The sequence below is a fragment of the Bufo gargarizans genome, chromosome 5 (genome assembly GCF_014858855.1).
Source record: "Bufo gargarizans isolate SCDJY-AF-19 chromosome 5, ASM1485885v1, whole genome shotgun sequence".
Classification (NCBI taxonomy): domain Eukaryota; kingdom Metazoa; phylum Chordata; class Amphibia; order Anura; family Bufonidae; genus Bufo; species Bufo gargarizans.
The window spans coordinates 140,519,451-140,535,361 of record NC_058084.1 but is presented as its reverse complement, the minus strand read 5'-3'; the positions used below and the strand labels follow the sequence as shown (position 1 = coordinate 140,535,361).

Sequence of the window (15,911 nt, the reverse complement as noted above, 5' to 3'; positions counted from 1 at the left end):
CACGGATGCGTCCTGGAGGCGGTCGATTCATTCCTCCTGGACGCATCCGTGCGTCATCTCGCAAGACGCGAGATTTCGGTCTGAGCCGGCCCGCGCATGCGCATCGCGGGCCGGCAAAAGTTCAAGCACCATTTTGTCACCAGCCTGCCAGCCAATGATCGTTGCTGGCAGGCTGGCGATTTTTAAAATCTCTAATCAGAAGCCATCTAACACTTTATATTTGTAAATATAAGGTGTTAAATGGCTTCCCTGCTCCTCTGCTGGTCCTTTTCGTCGGTTGGTCTCAGCAGAGGAGCAGGCATCACAGTGAGTAGCACCAAAAACTACACCTTAGCCCCAGATCACCCAAATTAACCCCTTGATCACCCCTTCTTGCCCCTGTCAATCAGCTAGTGAAAGGGAAAAAAAGTGATCAGTGTAAACTGTCACTTTTTTTTTTCACTGGTATTGACTGTTAGGTTTTAGGATAGTTTAGGCCCCTTGGTTAGGTAGTTTAGCGATCGGTTAGCGCCCAGCCCACCGCACCGCAGTCACTTATTCGCTGATTAGCGTATCGCTAATCAGCATTTGTACTTTTATAGTATCTGGAAGTGATCAAAACTGATCACAGTCAGATCTATAATAGTATTAGTCTCACCTTAGCTCACCCTCCACCCAAAACGCAGTGTTTGCCCGATCAGGCCTGATCGGTCGCCCACACGTGCGTTCACCCACACCCGCCCCGCCGCAGTGACCAAAAATTTTTTTTTTTTATCACTGCACAATCACTTTACAAGCGCTGCGGCGATATTTTTTATCAATCGCAGCGGCCTCCGGTACTTCACTAGCCTCCCATTTGTAAGACAGGCTTGCTTTTTTTTCTTGGGTTGTCTTAGGGAATACCCCTAAATTTAGTAGTCCAAATGTCAAACAGGGGGTATTCTTCTGAAGAGGTCTACAGGCTTCTGACCCAGTCGGATGAGGAATGGGAACCCTCATCTGACGAATCTAGCGGGTCAGAATATGAACCTGTAGAAAGCAGTGGAAGTCTGACCCAAAGTTCGGACAAGGAGGTTGAGGTCCCTGATAGCACCAGGCGTACCCGGCCCCGTGTCGCTAGACCACAGGTTGCGCAGGATCCACCTCAAGGGCAGCAGAGTGGGGCTGGCGCTGTCGGATTACGTGGTGAGGCATACACCAGCAGCGCAGCCCATCCTGGACCTAGTACCAGCACTGCCGTACAACATGGTGAAGTGGCGAGCACCAGAAGGGCAGTTGAAGCTGGTATGGTGGCATGTGCAGTAGTTACCCCATCGCAGCCACCGCACAGACAGGCCCATAGAGCCCCTAGAATCCCTGAGGTGCTGGCAAACCCTGATTGGCAGTCCCCAACTTCAGCCGCACCTGTAGTTCCCCCTTTCACCGCCCAGTCCGGAGTTCGGGTTGAGAAAGTTCAGATCGGTTCGGCCCAGGGATTTTTTTTAGCTGTTCTTGACTGCGGAGCTCTTGGACTTAGTTGTGGCAGAAACAAATCGGTATGCCACTCAATTTATATCCGCCAACCCGGGAAGCTTTTATGCCCGCCTTTCCGGTGGAAACCAGTCCAAGTTTCCGAAATTAAAAAGTTATTATAAAGTTAATAAAATTTATTGCGGCCTGGTTTTTTCTTTTTTTACCTTCCAGGTGGACCAACCGATCGACTAGCTGCAGCACTGATGTGCATTCTGACAGAAGCATTGCGCTGCTGTCAGATTGCACAAAAGTCGGTGTATGCGGCGCTGCAAGACGAGATTTCTCCTCTGCAGTAAAAGATACGTTTGCCGAGGCATATGAGCTGAGGAGGCGGCGGTGTTCATATGCTTTGGCAAACACTTTGTTTATAAAAAATAAATAAAAAATCCCGGCAATGATTTATTCATCCACATCGATTTATGTGAATGGAGAAATCGGGTTTGCCAGGGCATACGAGCTAAGTGGGTATGGATGTTGGGCAGAGCTCCTATGTCCTGGCAGACGCCTTTCCCCTCCTTTTTATTTTTTGGCAGAGATTTTTTCATTCACATTGATCGATGCGAATAAAGAAATCTGTGCCGTTCATTTTTTCTTTCAGCCCAGAGGCTGAACGGGGAAAAAAAAATCTCATTACCTGTATGCTCAATATAAGGAGAACAGCAGAAACTCCTAATGCTGGCCATACATGTAATGATTGTGGAGACCCTCAAATGCCAGGGCAGTACAAACACCCCACAAATGACCCCATTTTGGAAAGAAGACACCCAAGGTATTCGCTGAGGGGCATATTGAGTCCATGAAAGATTGAAATTTTTGTCCCAAGTTAGCGGAAAGTGAGACTTTGTAAGAAAAAAAAGAAAAAATCAATTTCCGCTAACTTGTGCCCAAAAAAATTATATGAACTCGCCATGCCCCTCATTGAATACCTTGGGGTGTCTTCTTTCCAAAATGGGGTCACATGTGGGGTATTTATACTGCCCTGGCTTTTTAAGGGCCCTAAAGCGTGAGAAGAAGTCTGGGATCCAAATGTCTAAAAATGCCCTCCTAAAAGGAATTTGGGCACCTTTGCGCATCTAGGCTGCAAAAAAGTGTCACACATGTGGTATCTCCGTACTCAGGAGAAGTTGGGGAATGTGTTTTGGGGTGTCATTTTACATATACCCATGCTGGGTGAAATAAATATCTTGGTCAAATGCCAACTTTGTATAAAAAAATTGGAAAAGTTGTCTTTTGCCGAGATATTTCTCTCACCCAGCATGGGTATATATAAAAAGACACCCCAAAACACATTGCCCTACTTCTTCTGAGTACGGCGATACCACATGTGTGACACTTTTTTGCAGCCTAGGTGGGCAAGAGGGCCCACATTCCAAAGAGCACCTTTTGGATTTCACAGGCCATTTTTTACACATTTTGATTGCAAACTACTTTGCACGCATTTGGGCCCCTAAAATGCCAGGGCAGTATAACTACCCCACAAGTGACCCCATTTTGGAAATAAGACACCCCAAGGTATTTCATGATGGGCATAGTGAGTTCATGGAAGTTTTTATTTTTTGTCCCAAGTTAGTGGAATATGAGACTTTGTAAGGAAAATATTTTTTTTTTTTTAAAGTCATCATTTTCCGCTAACTTTGACAAAAAATAAAAAGTTCTATGAACTCACTATGCCCATCAGCAAATACCTTAGGGTGTCTAATTTCCGAAATGGGGTCATTTGTGGGGGTTTTCTACTGTCTGGGCATTGTAGAACCTCAGGAAACATGACAGGTGCTCAGAAAGTCAGAGCTGCTTCAAAAAGCAGAAATTCTTATTTTTGTACCATAGTTTGTAAATGCTATAACTTTTACCCAAACCATTTTTTTTTTTTTACCCAAACTTTTTTTTTTATCAAAGACACGTAGAACAATAAATTTAGCGAAAAATTTATATATGGATGTCGTGTTTTTTTTGCAAAATTTTACAACTGAAATTTCGTTAAATTTAGATTAATAACAAAAAAAGTAAAAATGTCAGCAGCAATGAAATACCACCAAATGAAAGCTCTATTAGTGAGAAGAAAAGGAGGTAAAATTAATTTGGGTGGTAAGTTGCATGACCAAGCAATACACGTTGAAAGTAGTGTAGTGCAGAAGTGTAAAAAGTGGCCTGGTCATTAAGGGTATTTAAGCTGAAGTGGTTAAAGGGCATCTGTCAGCAGATTTGTACCTATGAAACTGGCTGACCTGTAAGGCTACTTTCATACCTGCGTTAGGTGCGGATTCGTCTGGTATCTGCTAGGGATCGACCGATATTGATTTTTTAGGGCCGATACCGATAATTTGTGAACTTTCAGGCTGATAGACGATAATTTATACCGATATTCTGGGAATTTTCATTTTTGAAAAAAATATAAAAATTCCCACAAATCTGCTGAAAATTAATGTTTATTGTTAATGTGTATTTTTGGTAAATCTTTCTTTTTCATGTATATTTAATATTTTGGTGTTTTTATTTTTATTTTTGTAACTTTTATTTTTAAAACTAACTTTTAGCCCCCTTAGGGACTAGAACCCTTGTCCTATTCACCCTGATAGAGAGCTATCAGGGTGAATAGGAGCTCACACTGTCCCTGCTGCTGTGTGCTTTGTGCACACAGCAGCATGGAGCTTATCATGGCAGCCAGGGCTTCAATAGCGTCCTGGCTGCCATGGTAACTGATCGGAGCCCCAGCATTACACTGCTGGGGCTCCGATCGGAGGAGCAGGGGAGAGAGGATCCTGTGGTGGGGCGCACTGCGACTGGGGTGGGGGGGCGCACTGCGCCACGGCCACCACTGCTTAATACTGGGGGGAGGGGGGGCGCACTGCGCCACCAATGCTTAATACTGGGGGGGCTTGGGGGGGAGGCACACTGCGCCACCAATGCTTAATACTGGGGGTGGGAGGGTGGGGCGCACTGCGCCACCAATGAAGCTTAATCTCTAATTTATTCATATACAGGAGGCGGGAGCTGGCTGCAGGATCACATAGCCAGCTCCCGACCTCTATGAGCAGTAGCTGCGATCCGCGGCACCTGAGGAGTTAACTACCGCAGATCGCAGCTACAGCTCATAGAGGTCGGGAGCCGGCTATGTGATCCTGCAGCTCCCGCCTCCTGTATATGAATAAATGAGAGATTAAGCTTCATTGGTGGCGCAGTGGCCATAGCTCCTCCCCTCCTTTTGTCCCCTGTCCTTTCATTGGCGGCAGCAGCACAGGGGGAGGAGACACTGCTCCTTTTCCCCTGTGCTGCTGCTGAGGGAACACAGAGAGCGCTGTTAGCAGCGCGATCTGTGTTCCCCATACGCTATCGGAATATCGGCAAAATAAATGCCGATACCGATAGCGTTCAAAATCCTGAATATCGGACGATAATATCGGTAAATCCGATAATCGGTCGATCCCTAGTATCTGCACAGACGGATCCGCACCTATAAATGTAAATGATGGTATCCGTTCAGTACGGCTCCGTCTGCATAACTTAGTAAAAAAAAGTCTAAGTCTAAGTCAAACGGATCCGTCCTGACTTTACATTGAAAGTCAATGGGGGACGGATCCGTTTACAATTGCACCAATATTGTGTCAATGTAAACGGATCTGTCCCCATTGACTTACATTTCAAGTCAGGACGGATCCGTTTGGCTCCGCACCGACAGGCGGACACCAAAACGCTGCAATCAGTGTTTTGGTGTCCGCCTCCAGAGTGGAATGAAGGCGTTACGGAGCCAAACTGATGCATTCTGAATGGATCCGCATCCATTCAAAATGCATTGGGGCTAAACTGATCCGTTTGGGGCTGCTTGTCAGAGCCTTGAAACAGATCTCACAGGCGGACCCAGAAACGGCAGTGTGAAAGTAGCCTTACATGTGAACTTGGCAGCTGAAGACATCTGTGTTGGTCCCATGTTCATATGTGGCCGCATTGCTCAGAAGAATGATGTTTTAATATATGCAAATGAGCCTCTAGGAGCAACGAGGGCGTTACCATTGCAGAGAGAGCTGAGCCAATAGCTCCTAGAGGCTCATTTGTATATATTAAAAGTTCATTTAATATATGCGGGCACATATGAACATGGGACCAACACAGATGTCTTCAGCTGCCAAGCGCACATTTAACAGGTCAGCCAGTGTCATAGGTACAAATCTGCTGACAGATGCCCTTTAACCTGTTGGAGTCGGGAAGGAATTTTTTATTCTCCTAAAGTGGGAAAAATTGGCTTCTACCTCACAAGGTTTGTTTTGCCTTCCTCTGGATCAAATTGCAGGATAACAGGCCGAACTGGATGGACAAATGTCTTTTTTCGGCCTTATGTACTATGGTACTATGCACACCCCACCACTGATCAGCTTTGCATGGCTGATCAGCGAGTTAGAATTTTAATTTTTTTCACATTTTTTGCCCTTTTTTTTGTTATTTTTGATTTTTTTTGTCTGTTAGGTTTAGGGTAAGTTTGTGAACACCCGTGCCCCCACACACATGCACACCAAATAAAGTTTAACACGCACACACACATGGCCGCTGGATGTTCTCGGCCGAGGAGGCATACGCCCAGCTTGCCTCTGAGAGCCCCAGTGAGGACGAGGATGACCCTACTTTCCTTTTGTCATCCACGTCCTCCTCATCATCTAGCGATGATGATGAGACTCAAGGAGGCGGAGACGCCGCCAGGCGGAGCAAGGGGACCGCCATGCTAGGGGGCTCTGGGGCTCGTACTAGTTTTGCGGCTCACCAGATCAGTCCACCAGAGCCCCCGACCAGTGAACTTGTCTGGTGTACACCAGAGCATTTTGAGCCCGCGATTCCTGATTTTGTAGGCCAACCAGGAATCCAGATTTCCACAGTGGGCTTCACTGATATGACTATTTTAGTCTTTTTCAGTGACCACTTTGTAAATCTGATGGTAGAGCAGACGAACCTATACGCCCAACAGTTCGTTGCTTAACACCCGGGCTCCTTTTTGGCTAGGCCCGGTGGCTGGACTCCGGTCAGTGCAGCCGAGATGAGGACGTTTTGGGGCCTCGTGCTGCACATGGGTCTAGTCAAAAAACCTAGTGTCAGGCATTACTGGAGTGGGGACGTCCTCTACCAGACCCCACTTTGCAGTACGGCCATGACAAGTACCCGGTTAGAGGCCATCCGGAAATGCCTGCATTATGCAGATAATGCAGAATGTCGTCGTCCCCCAAGGTGATCCTGTCTATGACCGCCTGTACAAAGTCAGGCCGGTCATCGATCACTTTGGGGCCAAATTTGTGCAGGCCTATGTACCTGGAAGGGAGGTCGAAGTTGATGAGTCTCTCATTGCTTTCAAGTGGAGACTCATTTTCCGACAGTATATTCCCTCAAAGCGGGCAAAGTATGGCGTGAAGCTGTACAAACTTTGTGAGAGTACCTCAGGGTACACTTACAAGTTTTGTGTGTACAATGGGCGAGATTCCTGTATTCAACCCCCAGAATGTCCCCCCACTCTGGGTGCTAGCGGGAAACTTGTGTGGGAACTTCTGCACCCACTGCTAGATAAGGGTTACCACCTGTAAGTGGATAACTTTTATACTAGTATCCCCTTGTTCCAGTCCCTCGCCGCCAGATCCATGTCCGCATGTGGACCTACCCCCTCCAGGTACCTATCCCCAGGGGTGAGACCTGTGCCCTTAACAGTGGAAACCTGTTGCTTGTCAGATATAAGGACAAGAGGGATGTCCTTGTACTGTCCACAATTCATGGTAACGGCATCACCCCTGTCCCTGTGCGAGGTACCCCGGCAACGGTCCTCAAGCCTGATTGTATCGACTACAATCGGTATATGGGAGGAGTTGATCTCTCTGATCAAGTCCTCAAGCCATATAATGCCATGCGCAAAAAGGGCCTGATCTTTCCTGTGTGGTCCCCCATACTGGAAAGAAGGGACGGACCCCAAAAAGAGTGTGTCACAGGAGGGGGATACGGAAGGACACCACTACTCAGTGTGACACGTGCCCCGATCATCCGGGCCTCTGCATTGACGGTTGCTTCAGGGAGTACCACACTTCCATGGAGTACTAAATTTATATTCCCCTTCCCCAATTTAGCCACTGACAATCTGATAAAAAACTATGGTTCTAAGACTTGAGTCACTAAAACAAACAAAAAAAATTTCTAAAATATTTAGTAAAACTAAAATAAATTTAAAAAGTTGACATATTAGGTATCACCACGTCCGTAAGAATCTGCTCTATAAAAAATACCCCATGACCTAACCCCTCAGATGAACATGGTCAAAAAATATAATAAAAACGGTGCAAATAAAGCTATTTGTTTTGCCACTTTACATCACAAAAATTGTAATACCAAGCGATCAAAAAGTCATATGCCCCCCAAAATAATGCCAATAAAACCATCCTCTCATCCGGCAAAAAATGAGCCCCTACCTAAGATAATCGGCTAAAAAAAAAAAAAAAAAAAATAAATAATAACAGACTATATTTTTTAAAAAGTAGACATATTAGGTATCGCACCGTCCGTAAGTATCTGCTCTATAAAAATACCCCATGACCTAACCCCTCAGATGAACACGGTCAAAAAAATTAAATAAAAACGGTGCCAAAACTGAAATTTTTGGGCAAATTTTCCATTTTAATCCGTTTTTTTCCTGTAACAAAGCAAGGGTTAACAACAGCTAAACAAAACTTAATATTTATTACCCTGATTCTGCAGTTTACAGAAACACCCCATATGTGGTCGTAAACTGCTGTATGACCAAATGGCAGGGTGCAGAAGGAAAGGAACGCCGTATGGTTTCTGGAAGGTAGATTTTGATGGCCTTTTTTTTGGGCACCGTGTCCCATTTGAAGCTCCCCTGATGCACCCCTAGAGTAGAAATTCCATAAAACGACCCCATCTAAGGAACTACACCCCTCAAGGTATTTAAAATGGATTTTTACAAACTTAATTAACCCTTTAGGTGTTCCTCAACAGTTTATGGCAAATGGAGATGAAATTTAAGAATTTATATTTTTGGTAACCTTGCCTAACAAAAATGTAATATAGATAAATCATATTTACCCTAAAAAAAAGTCCCAACAAAACTGCCACCGTATCCCGTAGTTTCCAAAATGGGGTCACTTTTATGGAGTTTCTACTCTAGGGGTGCATCAGGGAGGCTTCAAATGGGACATGGTGTAAATAAACCAGTCCAGCAAAATCTGCCTTCCAAAAACCACATGGCGCACCTTTCCCTCTACGTCTACACCCTACTGGGTATCTGTGGATGACGCAGTGTTACGGGGGCATCATCTGTGGATGACGCAGTGTTACGGGGGCATCATCTGTGGATGACGCAGTGTTACGGGGGCATCTGTGGATGACACGTATGGGGGGGGGGGGGGAGTTGTGGATGACACATATGTAGCATCTGCTGCTCCTCAGCCTGGGGCTGGTCCACTCCCTCACCCTGCAGCCCCGATGAGTTGCTCTGGGATGGGGTCTCTCTCTTTTCCCGGGGATAGTGGTCAGAGGCCCGGGATAAACTTTGGGGGGCGCTGCAGAGCCTCCAGGAGGTGCGTGGATCAATGTGGGCTCCAAGGGGCCCAACTGGAGGAAACAGTGATGGAAAGAGCCGAGTGTCTGTAGATGGGGTAGCCCTCCCGTTACCGGCTCTGTACTAGTACTCACTATAAAAGTAGTGTAGCAGGCAGGCCGTCCGACAGCTTAACATCACTCACTGCATCACGCGCCTGCTCCTCCCTTTTTATTAATGAACCAGGCGCGTGACGATGTGAGTGACGTTATGCTGCCAGCCTGCCTGCTGGGCTACTTTGATAGTGAGTAGTGTACTAGTACAGTCATTTAATTTGTGGGCAGTGGCCAGTAGGGCTCAAGAGGCAGCTGCCTTGGGCCCCCAGGAGCAAACCTGTCACCTCCAAAAACCATCCTGGCTGTGACTGACAGCCTCATGCAGAGAGTTTGGCTGCCTTTGCCGATCAACCGGCTGTCAGTCACAGCGAAGGGGCAGTGAAGGGGGCGCAGTTATCTTGACTTGAAGCAAGGAGGCCACTGCCCCCTTGACTTCAAGCACGACTAGAGAAGCGCGCCGGCAGGGGATAAAATAAAAATTTCTGAGCTCTAGCCGCATCGGCCTTTATTAAGAGAATAATCGTTGTTAACACGCTGCTGGCTACTGTGTTTTTTTTTACGAAGGACAGCTGCCAATGTATAACATCTGTCTGCGGCATATTTATTTATTTATTTTTTTCATTATGACAAAAACTCTATGTGAACCCTGCCTTTTTAGGCCAGAAGAAATGTGTCCTAAGGGGTTAAAACTGGGCATGTTATGAACAGCAGTGCCACCCCTCACACACGGACCCTTCTGACAGGACTAGTCTGTATGCACAGTGACAGGAGGGGCCCTGCACCTCACGCCCTACCTCACAGATGTCTGCGCGGAACTCCTGATAACCCCCTCGGGTCCGCAGGCTCTTCTCCTCACACAACGACTGCTCCAAGCGGCGGTCAAACAAGAAAACAGTCAGAAGGGGACCCCCGCCATTGCCCTGCTCTGCCGCCATCTTTCTGGCTGCAATAAATGCTCACTAGTAGCGGGTCGGTACCGCACAGAACCTCAGCCCTGTTCTCGTCTAGTACGACAATCCCCGGGCACCAGGTTCAAACGTGGGCCCGTGATGTCACATCCGTGTACTCTAAGGCTTCTCAAGCAGTTCCGAGAGTGACGTGAGGGTGTGCGGCGCCTGCCCGGGACTCGCTAACAGTGACGACCGGACACTGCGGGTTCTGTGACAGAACCGAGCTTCGAGTCCACGCGTCAACGGCGGGAAATCTACAGCCCTCAGACAGCAGAGAGAACTGGAGCGCAGGCCAGCAGCCAATCAGATCGCTGCTTTCACCTTCCCTCACGCTGTAACATGCCTGCGGGCGGATTCCTCTGCAGCGGTTTTCATACTTGGGGCCTCATTACTTCTTTACCTCTGAGCTATAGCCTCCATTAATGCGGTGTAATAATATAAAATATGGCCATTGTACACCAGAAAAAGGAGTGTGTTTGAAGAAGAGGGAGGTTTAATGTGAACTATTGGCTGGACACCAGTGGTTTGTTCACATTTTGTTTTGCGGCACTTAAGGACCCTGCCATTTTTCACCTTAAGGACCAGGACATTTTTAGCAACTCTGAAGTGTCATATTATGTGGTAACAACTTTTTAAAACGCTTTTACTTATACGGGCCATTCTGAGATTGTTTTCTCGTCACATATTGTATTTCAAGAGAGTGGTAAAATGGAGTCAAATTATTATTTTTTTTAAATAAAAAAATACCAAATTTAGAAAAAATTTACAAATTTCAATTTTCCTACTTTTATAATAGATAATAATACCTTCAAAAATAGTAATTACTTTACATTCCCTATATGTCTACTTCATGTTTGAATTATTTTGAAAATTATATTTCATTTTTTTGGGACGTTAGAAGTTTAGAAGCAAATCTTAAAATTTTTAAGAACGTTTTCAAACCCTAATTTTTTCAGGACCAGTTCAGTTATAAAGTCACTTTCTGGGATTTGCGTATTAGAAACCACCCATAAATCACCCTATTTTAGAAACTACACTCCTCAAGCTGTTCAAAACTGATTTTACAAACTTTGTTAACCCTTTAGGTGCCCCCCCCCCCCCCACGAGAATTAAATGAAAATGGGAATGAAATTTCAAAGCAGATTTTACATTTTAATCTATTTTTTTTTTCTTCAACACATTAGGGGTTAACATCCAAACAAAACTCAAAATCTATTACCCTGAATCTGGAGTTTACAGAAACACCCCATGTATGCTCAGAAACACCCCATGTATGCTCAAAAATTGAAGTATGGCCGCACAGCAGGCTTCAGAGTGGAAGAAGCACCATATGGCTTTTGGAGAGCGGATTTAGCTGGAATGGTAATTGGGAGCTATGTCGCATATGAAGACAACCTGAGGTAGCCCTACAATGGAAACCCCAAAAAATTGACCCCATTCTGGAAACTACACCCCTCAAGGAATATTTCAAGGCGTGGAGTGAGCGCTTTGACCCATCAGGCGTTTCACAGAATTAGGAAATGCTTGGCTGTGAAAATGAAAATTTACAAAAAAAAATCCTGAAAAAGTTGCTTTACACCCAAATTTTTTACTTTCACAAGGGGTAACAGGACAAAATGCACCCCACATTTTGTTACCCATTTTACCCCAAACTGGCCAACACCCCATATGTGCTAAAAAAAAAAAAAAAGATATGTATGGCCGCACAGCATGCTTCAGAGTGGAAGAAGCACCATATGGCTTTTGGAGAGCGGATTTAGCTGGAATGGTAATTGGGAGCTATATCGAATATGAAGACACCCTGATGTGGCCCTATAGTGGAAACCCAAAAAAACTGACCCCATTCCGGAAACTACACCCCTCAAGGAATATTTCAAGGTGTGTAGTGAGCAGACAAGAATTGGCATGTCTACAATGGGCCGCCCGTTCCACAAATTGCGGAAGGCACATGGGCGGCTTCCGTTTTTGCGGACCACAAAAAAACGGCCCGATCGTGTGCATGAGGCCTTAGGAAACGCTTGGCTGTTTCCACATTTTTCACTGAAACAAGAGGTAACAGGACAAAATGCAACCCCCAATTTGTTACCCATTTTCCCCCGAAACCGCCAACAGGGCAGTTTGCTTAAAAAATTATGTATGGCCGCATGGCATGCTTCAGAGTGGAAGGAGCACCATATGGCAGTTAGGAGAGAGGATTTAGCTGGAATGGTAATTGGGAGCTATGTCACATATGAAGACACCCTGAAGTGGCCCTATAGTGGAAACCCCCAAAAGTGACCCCATTCCGGAAACAGCACCCCCGTACGAACATTTTAAGTGGTGGAAAGGGTACTTTTTAACAGGTGTCTCACAGAAGGCAGAAATACTAGAGAGAGGATTTCAAAGCACACATTTTTAAAAATGAAAAATTACTAGCAGACCCATATTTTTCACTTTCACAAGGGGTTAAAGGAAAAAATGCACCCCAGTATATGTTCCCCATTTTCTCCCCATTTTGCGAACGCCCCATATGTGCTCGTAGCCTGCTGTATTGGTGCACATCAGGCCTCTACAGGCAAAGTGCAAAATATGGTCTTTGCAGGACTGAATTGGCAGACATGGATTTTAGCTGCCATGTCGCATTAAAAATTTTCCTGAGGTTCCCAGAAATGAAAAACCCCAAGAAGTAACCCCCGGTATGAACATTTTAAGTGGTGGAAAGGGTACTTTTTAGCAAACAGGTGTCCCACAGAAAAGAATATGTAGTGGTTGTTGGAAAGTGGATATTCAAGTGAGGTGGACTAAATCAGATATAAAGTGGAAATATTACAGGGAGCATAAAAATGTGCATTCCATGGAAGAATGGTAGATTCTGAAGCAGTCCTGCATGCACAGGCCAGGTTTTTCAGGGCAGGTTTCGCATTGGTAACTGGTGTCTTTCCTTATCCCTCTTTTGTGATACACCCTGCATCTTTTTTGGGTCCTTCCCTTCCTTGCTGTCTGGGGGACTTGACCTGGAAAATGTTGCCCTGGTACGACACTGGCACCATGACTTCCTGAAGTACTGGAACCCTCCCCTGCCTGTGATTGAAAAATTAGGGCCTTGATTTCCACCTCTTGGAACTGAAGGAATGTTCCTCTGTGGCCTGAAGTTTGAAATAGGATGTACGCATTGCACATTGCCACCTGTACAATGTCTACGGCCAGCTTTTTGTACCACACTTTTGTTTTTCGTGTGGCACTGTAGGGTTTCATAAGTTGATATGCAAGATCCACCCCTCCCATGTGCCTGTTTTAATCAAGGATACAGTCTGGCTTTTTGACAGTGGTAGTGGTACCTCGTACAGCGGCAGGGGAGCTGGCGTTAGTGTGAATAGTGGTCAGTACAAGGACGTCCCTCTTGTCCTTGTACTTAAAGAGGACCTTTCATCTGGCAAAACATTGTGAACTAAGTGTCATGATCTGTACAGCGCGCCCAGGGCTCTCAATGCACTTACTATTATCCCTGGACACCGCTCCGTTCTGCCACTATGCCCTCCGGTATGTTCGGTCACTTAGTTATACCAGGAGGAGACTGCCCTTGTTCTCCTGGGCGTCTTCTTCTCCCAGGCTGTTTTCTTTTCTCCCAGGCTGTGAGCTCTGCGCTGCGATTGACCAGCGCTACAGCCTGGGAGAAGAAGACGCCCAGGAGAACAAGGGCAGTCTCCTCCTACTATAACCAAGTGACCGAACATACCGGAGGGCATAGCAGCAGAACGGAGCGGCGCCCATGGATAATACTAAGTGCAGTGAGATCCCTGGGCGCCGCCGTACAGATCATGACACTTAGTTCACAATGGTTGCCCGATAAAAGGTCCTCTTAAAAGGGAACCTGTCACCTCCTAAAAACATCCCAAGCTGGCAGCAGTACCTTTAGAGTAGCCAGCAGCATGTTTGTAACAATCCTTTTCTTCCTGCAGGTAGTTAAGCAGAAGCTGTAAAAACGATCTTTAATCTCCTGCCCAGCACGCTTTTCTAGTCAGGCTTGAAGTCACAGAGGCAGCGGCCTCCTTGCTTCAAGTCACGGTGTAACGGACCGTTTCAGCAGACAAGGGGTTAAGATCCGTTTAGGCGATATGCCCCTTTCTGAGAGACAGGCACAGCTACTGCAACACCAAACTCCTGAACTGGATACAAAACAGCACTCCAAACTGGAACCTCGCGAATAGCTGCTAGCAGACGAACAGGAAAAGCATACAATCAGCTTACACTCCTGGCAATCAGTCTCTAACAGCATACAGGGAGTCCCCCCAATAACGAGACAAGGCTCTGTGTTGAGGGTCAAGCAGTGGTCTGACTGTACTTCAAGTACAGCCTCTTTTATTCATAAAAAACAAACATAGTACTGCCCACAGGGTTTTGAAATCCAACCAATCAATATCTTACAACACACAAAATGCAAGTACAGCAACCAATCGTTCACGCCCCTAGAGGACCAGAAGGGAGACTGCAACACAGAACAGATACAACACATCCCCAAAATGCATCATGGTTTCCTCCTCTCTGCCCTAGAGACAACCGAGGAGTAATCCAATTATCTCTCAGGACAAAGGGAAATCGCAATACATATGTGGAGACAACAGGACAGACATCACCATTTAAACACACAATGGAACACACCCAGCATTTTCCTCCCCTCTGTCTATCCACCCAACTGTCTCCCAAGCTGACAAGTTACACAAACATATATACGCTTGGTTCTTTAAAGTGGTATACCCATATGCCCTAACATCATACGTACAGAAATTACCGTATATAGTGGCTGGGTTTGCCACAGGGCCATAATCCCGAGGCAAGAGGCTTTTAAACAGGCCTCTCCAAAACCCAGTGGCGAGGTTGGTTTCGCCACACACGGTAACCACGCCCCCTTGCCTGCCCCTTCGCTGTGACTGACAGCCGGCAGTTTGGCAAAGGCAGCCGAACTGTCTTGCATAAGTGTTTCAATCACATCAAGGGGGGCGTGGTTACCGTGACTTGTAGCAAGGAGGCCGCTGCCTCCGTGACTTCAAGCCTGACTAGAAAAGCGCGCCGGGCAGGGGATTAAAGATCGTTTTTGCAGCTTCTGCTCAGTGGCGGATTATAATAGGGACGTTCGGGTCGGCAGCCTTGGGCCCAGCGACGACCCGAATGCCCACATACTGCGGCGGGGCGCATAGCTCCCTGTCCCATTGCCAATCACCGCCATAGGCTTCAGGCCTAGTAGGCCTGAGGTCTATGCGGTAGTGAAATCCCTACGCAGGCGGGTGTGATGACGTCATCACGCACCTGTCCTGGGACGCAGCACTGTGACGTATACACGCCTGCCTCACCCCGACTTCCTCTGCGAGCAAGCGCCTGGCCCTGGACATTGGTGAGTATTTAGCTTTTCATTTTTTTTAATTTTTTTTTATTTCATGTGCCTACTTTGGGGGACACACAGGAGGACATATTAGTGAAGAGACATTGAGTACATCGGGGGGGCTGTGTGGGGCCAAATTATAATGGGAGGGACTACTATTTGGGGGCAAATTACTATATGGGGCAGTGTGGGGGCAAATTACTATGTGGGGCAGTGTGGGGGAAATTACTGCGTGGGAGCAGTGTGGGGGAAATTCCTATGTGGGGGCAGTGTAGGGGAAACTTGTGTGGGGGCAGTGAGGAGGAAATTGCTATGTGGGGGCAAATTTCTATATGGGGCAGTGTGGAGGAAATTGCTATGTGGGGGCAAATTTCTATATGGGGCAGTGTGGGAGAAATTACTATGTGGGGGCAGTGTGGGGGGAAATTGCTATATGGGGCAGTGTGGGAAAAATTGCTATGTGGGGAAACTACTATATGGGG

At 46.4% G+C, this 15,911-nt stretch overlaps 1 protein-coding gene across 1 annotated transcript in view; it reads right to left on the bottom strand.

Moving 5' to 3' along the window:
• Nucleotides 1-10,777, bottom strand: part of SMCHD1 (structural maintenance of chromosomes flexible hinge domain containing 1) — a 359,476-nt gene extending 348,699 nt beyond the window's left edge. The window contains exon 1 of the mRNA XM_044293563.1: nucleotides 9,918-10,777. Coding sequence (XP_044149498.1) covers nucleotides 9,918-10,058 — 141 coding nt within the window. The 5' untranslated portion in view covers nucleotides 10,059-10,777. The remainder of the gene's footprint in view (nucleotides 1-9,917) is intronic.
• Between the last annotated feature and the right edge of the window lie 5,134 nt (nucleotides 10,778-15,911).